Genomic DNA, 14,180 nt, shown 5'->3' on the forward strand with positions numbered 1-14,180 from the left:
ATACTAGGGGAAAAAAATACATTATAACTTGCATAGTTTTTCTAAAGTTGATCTCTAATTTTAAATGCAGCATTAATGTATGATCTAAAGACAACAGTAGAAAGAAAACAGGGCCAGTCACACATTACTTGGATTATTACGACAATCCCACTTGCATCAGTTTGTTATCCAGTACGCCATGTAAGAAATGGGCACATACATGCTTAGAAAGATTCTGGATGTAATTCCTACGCTAAACATTTTTTTTCAACTACACACCTGATTACATACAACAAAGTGAATGTCATCCATTCCTTGCCATCTTTTTCTCTTTTCTTATAAAATCAAAATATTGGCAGTTTGAATGCCAGCACAGCACCTTCACTTAAGGGTTTAGCCAAGATTGACACACTCAATAATTCTGAAATATTCTTCTTAGAGCCTTTTAAATAAACAGAAAATTCCAGTCACTTGAACTAAGCACTCAGTATGAAACTGGAGTACTACAAATAGAGGGTGAATTTACACTAATAAAATATTGAAAACTGAGACAATTTACATTTAATACTAATCTTGGTTATCTAAGCATCACACACACTGCCTTTGCTCACAACAACCCATGCCCATCAGTCTAATTCTTTATCACAAGAAATCTTGACTGGCAAGATTGATTCCTTGATATCAATGAAAGAAAAGACACTTCAAGGTCATTGGCAGCAACCGTTTACTGCAAGCGCAGAAACTATTTATGCAGGAAAAATTCTTTGGGTTTCGTTTTGGAGTTAGGTTTTTTGTTTGTTTTGTTTTCCATCTATGCAGAAATGAATTATGATATTTTTTAGTATCATTGTATCACCTCGTTCTGGTTTCTGGTCAGGTTAACTGTAAGATATTGGAAGAACGTCCTGGTATAAAACAAGAAAAATTAGAGTGTTCAAAAAGTTTTTAGTAAAAAACTAAAATTTTTCAGCGTAGAGTGGCACTGACAAACATATTGTCTAGAGCTGTACCAAGTAGGACTTCCATTCTTTTACTGATATGAAGCCAAGATGTTATGAAAAGCCTACAGGTATCACAATGGTTATTCATACACAAAGGCAGTAGCATAATGCTGAACTAACAAAATCTCATTACTTTCTATACACTATTATCAATAAGATATTTCTGTTTGTTCTTTCTGTTACATCTCTTTCTGTTACTTCTGGTCTGTGTTCAAGTCATAAAATGAGGTTGGAAATTCCCCATTTCAAAAGGGAATGTTAATAGTCACAATAAATATTTTCTGGATGCTATTAACAAATAAATATTGCTGATATTTAGACACTTTGTTATTATTAAATGCTCATATATGTTATGCATAAAACATTTACTATATCCTGTTGCAGGTAAACTGTGTGTTATTTAGAAGCAAAGTACCTAACAGAGATACACGTGTTTCCCATGCATTACAATAGTTCTAAAAAAACCTGAACGCAAGTACCTTCAATTGCACATTTTAAAAATAAGACCACAAACTCCAGTTAAATAAAACACTTACATAAAGATTTATATGCAAATGACAGTATCACACTGAGTCACGACCACATTCCTGTTCTCTCTTTAAATTAACATGTTCCCTCTCATGTGAGACATCCATTACTTCAATTTTACCACTGCTCTGCCAATCACAATAAGCACTTTTCTTCTGCTGCAACAATAGCTAACTCTTTGTTAATACACTTCAAGTTTCTACAAGATGTACCAAAATAATTTTACTTCTTAGTAGACCATTATTTGTCTCCTGTAATTAATTTTTACTTTTCTAGTACTGTTTTCTGTAATGGGCCCAACATTTTTTTAGAAATGCAAGTTCTTTACAAAACATGAAGCTATATACACCATATTTTTTCACCCTTGTTCTTTGCTTTTGTTTTAAAAAATGAGACAGCACTACTCATTACAAAGATTCTATGCTACTATCACCATATAAAACTGTATCATTGAAATACCATAATATATTTTCCTTATGTACAGTACAGTCTTACTTTGGAAAACTGAAATGTACAAAAGCACTTTTTCTGTAGCTAACCCTGGGTTTCAATTATATTTTACTCCAATTATAACTCTATCATTAGCTGTTGCCAACTAATCATAGAATCCATGTCAGAAATAAAGTCTCTATTAATACAGAGGGGTGGGAGAAAAGGCAGCTTTTTTTTCCCTGCCTTCCTTTTGACATGTTAATTGTTCACTAATCACAGGTTAAACTTCAAAGTCTTTTTCATGAATGAATTTCTCGTCTGATGCTATAACTATGTATATCATGTTAAAAATGTGAAGGCAAAACAGAATTTCAGTCATCTTTCATTAACTATAGGTTACAATAGCAGGAACTTCACAGAATTCATGGCACTTGCCAAATTGCTGCACAAACTTTTAAGTATCTTGTAGACAAAAGTCGTATGGCATTGATATTTCACTCTGCCAGAGTATGGCAATTCCATTTTATTTCTCATTAACACAAACAGGTCTGTAAAGACAGAATTTTGCCTAGAAGGAGCACATATTCTAGAAAGGAAGACATAGCCTCCTCCCACTTAATTAACAGAACTATTTGAAAAAAAAAATTTAAAAAATGGACAAACAAATCTGCTTTTAAACCAGACAAGATAATGTACTTCAGATGAGAGTGATAAGACTGTGTGATTTTATTAAGGTACTCTGAAATTTATTTTCTATGTTAAAAAAAAAAAAATATTTTTTCTCTTCAAGACTTCAATCAAGTACCTATATGCAAATGCTTATCATTTGAAAACATTACTATATTTCCCTTAGAAAGTTCTAGAAGAAAAATGTTCATCAGCAAAACCAAAACATACTTAGCAGGTGCTTTTGAGTAACTGTCAAAAAATCCAGTCACTTCTAGCTCTCTTTACCCATAAAAGTACAATAAAGAATGCAGATTCAGTGATCCTCTGTAAACTCACCTGAATTTTCCTTAATCAAGGACAATTTTTTATACAAAACTAAATTAGATATTATTTAGAAGCACTGTTTCAACTTCCCTACTTCTGGTTGTAGTTTTAAACCAGGTATACATAAAAGGAGAATCAGATGGACATAATTGATAGATCTGTTTCCTAAATCATACTAAATTAGGAAAACCTTTAGTTTACTTTATCTCTCCTTTTGAACAGATCAATGACAACACTCTGCCATGGATACAAAGGCTCTTGTATATACCCAAGCAGAAAAAGTTCTGAATGTATCCTTTTGAAAAGGAAGCTCTAGATTATAAAGATAGTTACGTAAGAACAGTACAAAAATGAAAAAGAAAGGAAGGAAGAATACACATGAAGGTGATAAAATTAACAGGTGAAAGGGGAATCAGTCTAAGCTAAAGTAGATCTAATTCAATTTAGATATAAATGGATACATGGTGTCAGGTATATGAGTAGATAGATCACTGACCAGTTTGATTCAGAGAAATCTTAAATATCACCATTTGAAAATCATGGCAGATATATTTTAATCTGTGGTTATCCAGTCAGAGTTCACAAACTGATCAGATTTAGTCTAGATAAACAATTAGCTTCATGCTTACTTTTGCAAGTAGCAGTACGAATTATTTTTCAGTTGGGAAGAAATTTTCTTCCTGAGTTAGTACTAAGTAAATGCCTTTGTACACTTCTGCAGTATTTTTAAAAATTATTATTATTTTTGAAAATATATAAATGACAGTTGAGCCAAGTTGCCAATAGGTAATTATGTCCTACCTATCCTAATTTCTCATTTTTCCTCCTGGGCTGCTTGTGATGGTGGGCCAGACAGGGTTTCTCTTCTTTTTTTTTTTTTTTTTTTTTTTTTTTTTTTTGACTCCTGGATATCAAAGCATTTTTATTGCTGGTGATATGGCCCTCCTATTTAATGTACTATAGCAATGATTGGAAAGTCAGGACTGTAAGCCACAAGAGTCCATTATTAACAAAGCATCTTTCTCATGCTCTTAAGAAGGAGTGACCTTTACTGCTAGCTGTAGCGTAGCCGGGTTGCTCTTTCAAGACTTCTTTTCTAAAATAATAACCTGAAAAGCTCAGTATTCCTTCTGTGTGCTATAAAACCCTTTCACGTAATTCTTCTGAAAGCTGTGAAAAGCATTAAGTCTACTAGGATAGCAAAACTACTGCAAAATGACCTGGAAAATTTGGAGAAATAAATATGTACCTAGTAATAAAATTATTCAGAAATGATGCTGTTTTTCACCCAGTTGATTGATGTATACAGCAGAAGAAGTGAAAAGAGTATATCTATAACCATACAAAAAAATTGAACTGCAATTTTTTGATGAACTAATCAGAAATTAATAGCACAAAATCAATTTGCTAGTAACACCAATACTGAATGCAGATATAACCTGCATCTTTATATAGATATATAGAAAAGAACAGAGAAAACAATGAATTTGAACTGAAACAAAAGCTTAAGGAAGAAAGATATCATGGGAGTGAAGAGAAGATGCTTAAGAAGTTTTAGAAGTAATCTTGTAACACAAAATAAAACAGCTTTCCACTAATTTTGAAATACAAGGAAGATGGGCAAGAATGAAAAAAAAAAAGTGGTAAAAGTTCTAGTGCCTGAAAAAAAAAAGAGGAGTAGGAGCTACTCCTAAATTCAAGCCCCAAATGTACTTGATAGACACCTGGATGTGCAGCTATCCTGCACCACCTGGATTAGCTTTGAGATGTTCCTAACTGAGCACGCTGGTCTAAGCTGCAGGATAGAACTCCCAACCATTTACCCAAATTCCATCTTTCATTATTCATTATTGGGAAAGACACAGCAGAAAACAAGTTCTCATGAAAAAAAGATGGGAATTGATCAGTAATAGATGTGATTATTATACAGTGGGAAAAAAAATATAGCTTTGGGACTTCTAATATTTTTTACACCTTCTATAGTTATCACAAAACACCAATGGGACTTGGGAAATATTACATGGCAGGTACATGCCCTCAAGTAATTGAGCCAAGTATCTGCTCCTAGAGCTGAACTTGCAAGACCAAAAAGTGTCAAAAATGGCTTTATAACATCAGTTGGCATTAGATATGATATTATTAAAGGAACAAGGAATATGTGGAATGTTAAATCTTACTGAAACTGAGTGTTGCACGACCACTCACAATGCAGCATCATCAATTCAAGAAGCCCACGTCAAAATGGAAGAAATCACCAATCAAATGTCAGAGCTTTTCTGATCATTCCAAACCCAAAGCTATCTTCCTGGCTGATGTCCATATTCTAATCCTTGTGACTCGTGGGGTAGGGGCAATGGCAATAATGAAAATTGGGTTGATGATTGCAACTGAAGTTATATTTGTAATTGTTGGGATAGCTATTGTACACTGTATAATTGCTTTTGTCATTTTCCTGCTCTTTCTATATTTTCTCTGACTTTTCTACAAACACATCACCTCCATGGACAACCTATGAAATGATGAAAGGTCCCAGGAAGATACTGTTTGAGCCACAGAGAGATGTAAAGAGACTTTGACTTAAAGACCACAACTGCCTCAAACATTGTCAAGGCCACAGCAGCAGGAGCTTGAGATAAGCACAGAAGATGGGAATTTGCAGCAGGAAGGTGCTTATTCCAGGCCTAGAGGAGCTCAAATTTGGTTAACACATGCTGGTTAATGCATCTGGACAAAAATTCCTACTATGGCAAACTGTAGGAGAGGAAACAGCTGCCTATACACATGGCAGCCTCAGTTATGGGAACATCTGTGAACACCAATGAATACTCACAAATTGGATTGTATAAAAGTGAAGTGGCACCTCCAGAAGACTCTGGGATCCCCACTACCAAGAAAACCAGGGTGAAAGAGGACCAATGGGATCCCTCTAGATCCACAGTGTGGTGATTATTCTCTTCTTGATCTCTTTCTCCTTCACTTCTCCCCACCTCCCACCCTGCTCTTTCGTATTTCTTTCTATCTCTGTACCTCACATTTACTGTTAAATAAAATCCATACTACTGATTTTGGCATGTGATCTCATTTGCACCTTAATTCAGGCAGAGGCATCTCTCAACAATCGGATCATAACAATTAGAGTAGAAAAGAACACAACAAAACTGATATTAATTTCATGAAATACAAAAGAAAATGTAATAATGCACGCTACTTGAAAGCAAAACTGTGTAACAGATAAAGGGCAATTCAATACAGATAAAAATAGAAACATGCTGACTTTGATGAGTCACTGTTAATCAAATCCAACCACCTCATCAGAAAAATCAGTAGAAAATATCTGAGAGATGTAGTGTGTTTAAGAGGTGCCATAAACATAATGTACAAGGAAAACCTGCAACTAGGTTTTTAAAATGAACCTCAAATACAACCAAGTTATACATATATAAATTCATATATATATATTGTGGTTGTAACACACACAATACCACACAGAAGATCACACACTGAAATGGCTGCATTGCCAATTAGTAATTAAAGCTCAAAATAAACTGATCAGGATCCAGATTTTGTACTGAACAAGACTGCCAGCTTTTTGCCTATGGCACTGTATTTGTTCATTGTTGGAATATGAGCTACTGTCTTCCAAAAGGATGAGGTTAGGAGCACCACCTATGAGGGGAAGTAGGTTCTGGGGCTCCCTTCCTGTCATAGGATCACTGCAATTTCCCTCATACAAGCAATAAGATGGCCTGTGGCAACACTGCAGGGAGGAGGAAAACCTCCTCAGGAAAATACAAGAGCATGCAGAGCTTGCTGCAGCAAATCAGAAATTCAGTGCATTGACTGCAAGCAGGTATTCCCTCTTTTAGGATATTTGAGAATAAAGAAATGTACGTGAACTTTAAACATCTTTTTGTCAAGGTTTAGGAATGGTATTCCTTATCATGTTCCTACTGAAACTTGCCAAACCACGTGGAGTTCATTCACACCCCATCCCCATGTGGCAGGCTGGAGAGGACAATTGCAGGAACAAGAGGGAAAGATCATGGGTTGAGGTGAGGACAATCTACTGGAATTAGCAATGAAACAAGACAACAAACAGTAACATCAACAATATTAATGACAGATTATGCAAGAAGAAAAGAAGCGAACAATTCATACGTGATTGCTCACCTGCCTCCACAGAAAACGCCTGACTGCTCCCTGTGCCATGCTACTCCATGTGGAAAGGAGCCCATCCCCCATTCCCAAAAAAATGATGTGAGGTGGTAGAATACTGTCTGGGTCCTAGACATGCTCCCTCCTGGCTACTGCAAAAATTTAACATGTCTAGCCAGAACCAGGACACTATTCATTTTATACTATTAATTTTCGCTCTTTTTAAATTCAAGTCCTTTAGTTTATGTCCTAACTAGTTAAAAAAAAAAATTACTTTTAAGAGTTTAGGTAATTTGGGGAAAATATTGAAGAATATTTCCCTCACATTTATGTTTCACCTGGGATTCTGTCAGAAGTACAAACACACATGCATGCACACACATTTTTCCCAGACAGAGCATTCATACTTCTAACATTGTATTAAAGTCATAACTGTGCTGTATTAAGAACAATTCAACAATGTATAAAGACGTAGATCCATACTATCCCATGGGAGAAAACAATGTGGAAAGGAATAATGCACGAGGTTTTCCTGAGATTTTTCTTAAGAATAATAAAAGGAGGAACACAGAATGAGAAGCTGGAAGAAAAAGAAGAGGTCAGATGTCTGGAGTCCTTTCTAAGAAAGGTGCTTAATATTTTGGAGAATCTGAAACCTTTCTGTCATCAGTTTCTGATTAGAACTCTACAGAATGGAAACTATTATGTTCTTTAGAGAATGTTTATTTTTATTGGTATTCTCCATTACAGTGTTTTGGGTTTTCTTGGTGGGTGAAGGGCAAAGATATCAAGAAGAAAATGCCGACTGTTACCAAAAAAGGGTCAACTTTAATGTGCAAATTAACAAGATAAACAAATCAGAAGTTTTGAGAAAAAGATAACCTATATATAACTTCAAAAACCTCAAAATTAAAATATTAGACGCTTTCCATGAAGGCAGCCTAAAGAGGGATATTATGAGCTTTTAACAAAAATGAAAAGTTGAACTACACTATTTTGAAAAGTTACTGTTAAACTTTGCATGCGGACAAACCATCCCAGTAGATCTTCAATAAATGCAAGAAAAAGGGCCAAGATCTTATAAGAAAAGTATGGTTGCTCACATGTATAGGAAAGAACCTGAAGGCAAAGCTGAAATAAAGTATCAGAAAAACAATAAAGTAAAATAAGTTACAAGGACTTTAAAAACTGAATTAATTAACACAAAAAAAAAGTAATATGTATTGAATTTGGGAAATACATCTGCTATTTTTCATACATGGGAATTATTATCTCTAATGAATAGTAGGTTAGACAAAAACAAGAGGAAAGTGGAAAGGCAAATATTAAATTTAAGATGCAAGATAACAGCATGGAAAAAAAGCCTTTCTATATGTGTACTGAAATATCATCAAAATGCCCTGTGATATCAGTTCTGCAGTGAGTCACAGCACAATTATATTACAATTTAAGTAAAATTTGCAGAGGCATATAATTTTTCATAATTTCACTCAGATGGGTGCTAATTATCCCTGCCTCCCATCAGTTTCAGTAAGAGAAGGATTAGTTGGAAGATGCAGTACTTCTACAAAAAGTAGTTATAAGTACCATAAGAAGAGTTGAGGAGTACTAAGGACTTTCAAAATTATCAACTGGATATTATCAGTAATGATATTAACACACACTTCATAGAACATTTTTAAATACACTATTTAAATACAAATTTCTATTATCATCCTTTGAAAGTCAAACAGTATTTCTTAATATTTCTTTAACATGTCTTAGAATATACAAGACATTAGACATTATCAAGACTCATTTTTAGCCACTCCACAGCTGACAGCTTTAGAGATATATCTTGTACACTTTCAGTAGAGGAGTGGAGAATTTAAAAAAATTATATAAATTGAACTATCAACTTCAGTTTAGACCTGGATTCCTTTCCTCCTTGTTGCATTTTTCCATTTGACAAAATACTAGGATGTTATATTGTTCTGAGTTTGTCCCTCCTCAAAGCAAATAGCTTAATTCATGCTGAGAACAACTGGATTGTGCAAAAGCTTAATTCTAAGTATGATCACTTTCTGTGATTTACAAAATCACACTGTCACTATTGCTTAGTCTGGTTTCCTATATATGTGTTGACTTCCAGTTATGTTGATCTTTGATCCATTTCACTGAAAAAAAAAAAAAAAAAAAAAAAAAAAAAAAAAAAAACCAAAACCCTAACTATATATCTTCCCAGGCCAGTGTTTGCCTTGTGATTTTCAGAAAATGTACTGCTCTTTACACAACATTATTAATCTTGAGATGCTCAAATGTGGTTCTTGAATAACTGAGTAAATTAAGAATTTCCAGAGTTAGGCAAACATCATTATAGTTTATAAAATAGCTATAGTAAAACTTAGAGTACACTGCTTCTGGGGACATCTTATATTATACAAGGAGTATAGAATATAGAAATAAAGAGAGAGAGAGAGATCAAATCTGTGAAAACAGTGAAAAGTAAAATACATTTTGAAGAAAAGATCTGGGGATGAATCTAACTCAATGTCTTTATCTCCATTCTTTTGTTGCTTCTTCTTTTAATCCAGACTCCATTAATTCTTTCTTGCTCCCTATTTTACTTTATCTGGAAAAAGAGATTAATATTCCACATATATATATATATATATATATATATGAGCTCTATTAATTTTAGTGCCTCTCTGAGGATACTGTATCTGACCTCTTTCTGTATTTGAATAGTAACTAAGCTGTTAAGGGACTAAACTACAACTTAATTTTTGCTTATGAACAGCTAGGTTCCTGTGGACCCACTTCTCAGATTTACCCAGGTCCCCTGGGTGGCATCCCAGCTTTCAAATGTGTCAACTGTACCACTCAGTTTCATGTCACCTGCAAACTTGCTGAGGGTGCCCTCCATCCCACTGCCTGTGTCATTGACAGAGACGCTGAAGAGCACTAGGCCACAACCTCTAGCTCCATCCATCCATCCATCCATCCATCCATCCATCCATCCATCCATCCATCCATCCAGATGTTGCATGGAACTGTATTGAAGGCCTTGCAGAAGTCTAGATAGGTGACATCATGTGACACCTGCTGGTCCTGCCTTGTCAACCATTGCCACCACTGGATCATAAAAAGTCACCAGACTGATCAAGCAATTGGTCAAGTCCTTCAAGACAAATCTGCTCCAATGTACAAGTTTTGGATATCTGCTTCACCAAGGAGTACCTTCTGCTCTTCCAGCTTTAGACTTACTTCTGGTGTTTATTGCTCTTCTTTGTTCTCTCTCTCCCCCTGTTTTTTATTCCCTTTTTTGAATGTTCTTTCAGAGGTGCCATGGGTGTGTCTGAGCCACTGCCCTGCCGATGGTCCCTTGGAAAGGGCTGCATACAGCACATGACATCCCCTGTCCTTTTCCCTGAAAGGCCACACCTGTGGCCCCTGCTGCCAATTCCTGGGCATCTGCACCCAGCACAATAACTTTCTCTGTTTTTGGGGTTTTTTTTGTGTTTTGGTTTTTGCTTGGCTTTTATTCATACTCAAAAATGTATGTATCCAGCTCAGAAATCACTTGATCTTTTCATGCCTACAAAAAAGCCAACTGAACCTTTCAGTCTTAACCTGAGCTGTTAGCTTCATCATTTCCATTCATCATTTCCCTGCTATTTCTGCATGTACAGATGCATCTTCCTTCTTCTGTCAACAGCTCACGCTAGCTATTACACTTAGAATTGATTAGTAAGAACTCCAAATAATGGTTTTGAACATAACAAATATCGCAGACAGGATCTCATGGACACGGGCAAGACACTTTTCAATGTAAGTCATGTGATTAATATCAAACTAACAAAAGCAATTATTATTTAACAGAAAACTTTTCAGATTATGTTGGGTTTATCCTAAGCCTCTCAAGGGACTTAAAACCATAACTCAAGCAAGATGAGCTTTTGAGCTTTGAAATTGTCCTTTATTTTACAAAGCACCACTGTGAGGAAGCACCATTTACCATCAGAACTAACAAAACCAGACATAAAAGAGAGATGATGTGGGAACAATTTCCACTAAAAATAAAACATTCATTAAAAAAGAAATAAAAAATGGACAAACTAGATATTTGATTGTAGCAGTATTCCACACACAAAAGTTCAGGTGATTTCAGAATCACTTGGGCTAGACAGACAGCACAACTCCCAAAGTAATAATTTGTCCACATTTTGAACTTTGCTAATAGAAAATGGCCAAAACAAAGCAAGCATACCCAGATGCATATAAAATACAGATGAAAGCCTATTTTTAGTCTTGCAAGAAGATGTAACTCTAATACTCGTTTTCTACTTTCCTCTGTATTTTTAGGTCATGGCAATGTTAGGTGGAAAACACTTGCCTTGCCATCCTGAAAAAAGAGATTTACAAATTATACTAATATTCTATTTTTCGCTCTTTGAGAGGTGCCATATACACAGCTGAATATTTGGAGGAATGGGCAAAACAGCTAATTTTATTATGAAATACTTATTTGGGGAAAAATAGATTTCTATTGAACTATTATAAAAGAAAACTATTATTATGATCTGTTTGTACATGAAAATGTTCATGTTACAGATTTCTCTTTTATTCTAAATATGTGAAGACTGTACAATCCTGAATGTATAATGCTGACTGTATTTTGGGCTGCAATTTAGCCCTCATGTTCTTTTACTGCTATATTTATTTTTTAAATGATTGGTCTGTGAAACATTTTCTCTATATTTAACAAGGGTTCAAACACACAGCAAAGAAAAACAGGCAGAGTTTGTCACATATCATTTCCATTTCTTTTCTTTGAAACATCAGGAGTATGCAGCTTGTTATGCATGACTTTTCTATTATTTATGAGAGGTTTTGATAAAAAGCTGTGAAATAGAACTTTCTGTTACTTACACTGATATCTTCTAAATCTAAGCTGTTCAGAATGACATTGTTCCTCTTCCAGATGATGGGAGGTCTCAGGGTTCCCTGGATGGCACAGCTTAGGACAGCGCTCTGTCCCACTGTTGCTGCAGTGGTGCTTATTTTCTGATCTTCAGGCAGATTCAGCTGAACTACATCTGCAAAAAATGTATTGTTTGTAAGATCAATGAGCAGGCAGTTTCATGAGCTTAATTAGCATGAACTTTCTGTATACTGGTAATCTAAGAACTTTGACTGGAACAAAAGTAAAAAGCTTCCAAAAACTCCAGCAAATTCGGTATACTTCATATAAAGGTCAGCATGACATTTCAATTAAATTGACTGACAAGTATCAGCCTGTAAGAAGCAGCATTTAACATGAAAGTGAATTCCAGAGGTAGGACTGCAATACACATGACTGCATATCCACAGCCAGACAATAGAAGTTATCTGACAGTTAAGGCAGGCACAGTGGACTAGTCAGAACATTTATTCTGTATTTTCAGGCTAACTAGCTATTCCTCATTAGTCAATGTTTTAAAAAATCTTTTAAAAATTTAGACATGTGTGATAGGAGTCCAGACCTTGAAACTTTCTCTGTTCATCTATTTACTAAGTAGCTCAAATTTTAACAAAAGGCCATTTCACTTCTATGTCCCAGAACTCATTTGGACACTTGCATAAAAAAAGAGTGATGCACATCAAACTGATGAAACACTGCATACTCTTCCCTCTTGTGTAATTGCCTTAAGTTATAGGTTGATCAGTTGAGAGTTAGCTTTTCACCTGTGGTGAACCTGACTAAACATAACCTACTAAAACTCTGTATTTGTAAGGATTTTGTCATATTAGACAAAAGAATGAAGATCACCCAAATAAAAATTTTTTCACTCAGCTGCTAAAGCATGAAAAATCTCTGGTTTTTTATCTTTCATTCTTCAAGTAAACTACAAAAGGCATCATGTGTCTTTTCTCTTTTAATTATGGAAATACTTTCATATAAGAGACACTTGCTCTTTCATTATAGGAAAGAAGGAACTTGTAAGGCAGCTAAGATTTTCTATAGGTTTATTTCAGCCTCATACAAGCAATACTTTGTAATTAACACTTCCCCCCGCCCTCCTTCCAAACTCCCCCACAAGTGCAAGCATTAGAAAAGCATGAAAGTAAGTTTAGCTGTACAATAATTAAAGCAAATTTTTTAAAAATGTGATTAAGAAGAATAATTTTACACTTAGTTTCAAAGAGAGGGGTCCTGATTCTTTCCTCTTTCAGAAGGAATGCACTCTATGACTCAAAACATGAGTGATAGTGCCCACCAGACATGCCCACATGAGACTGACCTTTTTTAACTAGATTCATTACCTGACACAATGCCTTACACTAAGGAAAATGAAACGTACCAATTAAATTAAATTGATTCTTCTGCTGTTTACTGTACTTTTTAAAATATACTGCATCCTCAGAAGCACTTCATGTTCCATGCTACAAGAGATGGTTCTTCAGTGACACTTTCAGATAGTGAGACATAGCTGCACGGCTACTGAATGATTCAGAACTTCTGGTAGCCAACTAGTAGTAAATATATTTTGCTTCTTTACTCAGCTCACTATGCAAAGATCTCAAAAGTGAAGTAAGTATTCTGATATTTCATTTACAAATTCATATTATCCGTATGTTTCAAAGTCACTATTCAATCTAGGAAAGGCATGACGGAGGGATCATGAAATCAGCTGATGTTATAGGGCCATCCATGAAAACTGCTAACCTTCACATGATGAACTGACACAGACAATTTACATTCTACAAGATTTTAAAGTCTTTTTTTCAATCAAGTTCTTCAACTTTCCAGTGTTACTATGGATTCCTACATAAACGAGGCCAGTCATTGTTACAGATGTTTATAATTTTTAGAGGATGACACTAGAAAAGAGAGCATCTGTCAAATATAAAGCTTAACATTTCCTACATGAGCAAAGATGATATTCTGAAATCAAAACTGAGAGGCTATCATTTTACTGACACCAAGAGTTCAAGTGGGTTTTTTAAGCTGTCTTGGTTTTAACAATAATGATAGCCTTATCATAAATAATAATTAAGATAATGATGATAATAACAAAAAATTAATAATAACATAGGATGACAACAATAATTTTGCCAGAGAATACTCCC

The 14,180-nt window shown here is 34.9% G+C and overlaps 1 protein-coding gene across 3 annotated transcripts in view; it reads right to left on the reverse strand.

The window, feature by feature from the left end:
• Positions 1-14,180, reverse strand: part of FSTL5 (follistatin like 5) — a 252,130-nt gene that overhangs the window by 80,311 nt on the left and 157,639 nt on the right. For all 3 annotated transcript variants that reach the window (XM_041479939.1, XM_041479938.1, XM_041479937.1), the window contains exon 6: positions 12,000-12,166. In XM_041479939.1, the coding sequence (XP_041335873.1) occupies positions 12,000-12,166 (167 nt within the window). The remainder of the gene's footprint in view (positions 1-11,999; positions 12,167-14,180) is intronic.

The sequence above is a fragment of the Pyrgilauda ruficollis genome, unplaced genomic scaffold (genome assembly GCF_017590135.1).
Source record: "Pyrgilauda ruficollis isolate IOZ18807 unplaced genomic scaffold, ASM1759013v1 scaffold5, whole genome shotgun sequence".
NCBI lineage: Eukaryota > Metazoa > Chordata > Aves > Passeriformes > Passeridae > Pyrgilauda > Pyrgilauda ruficollis.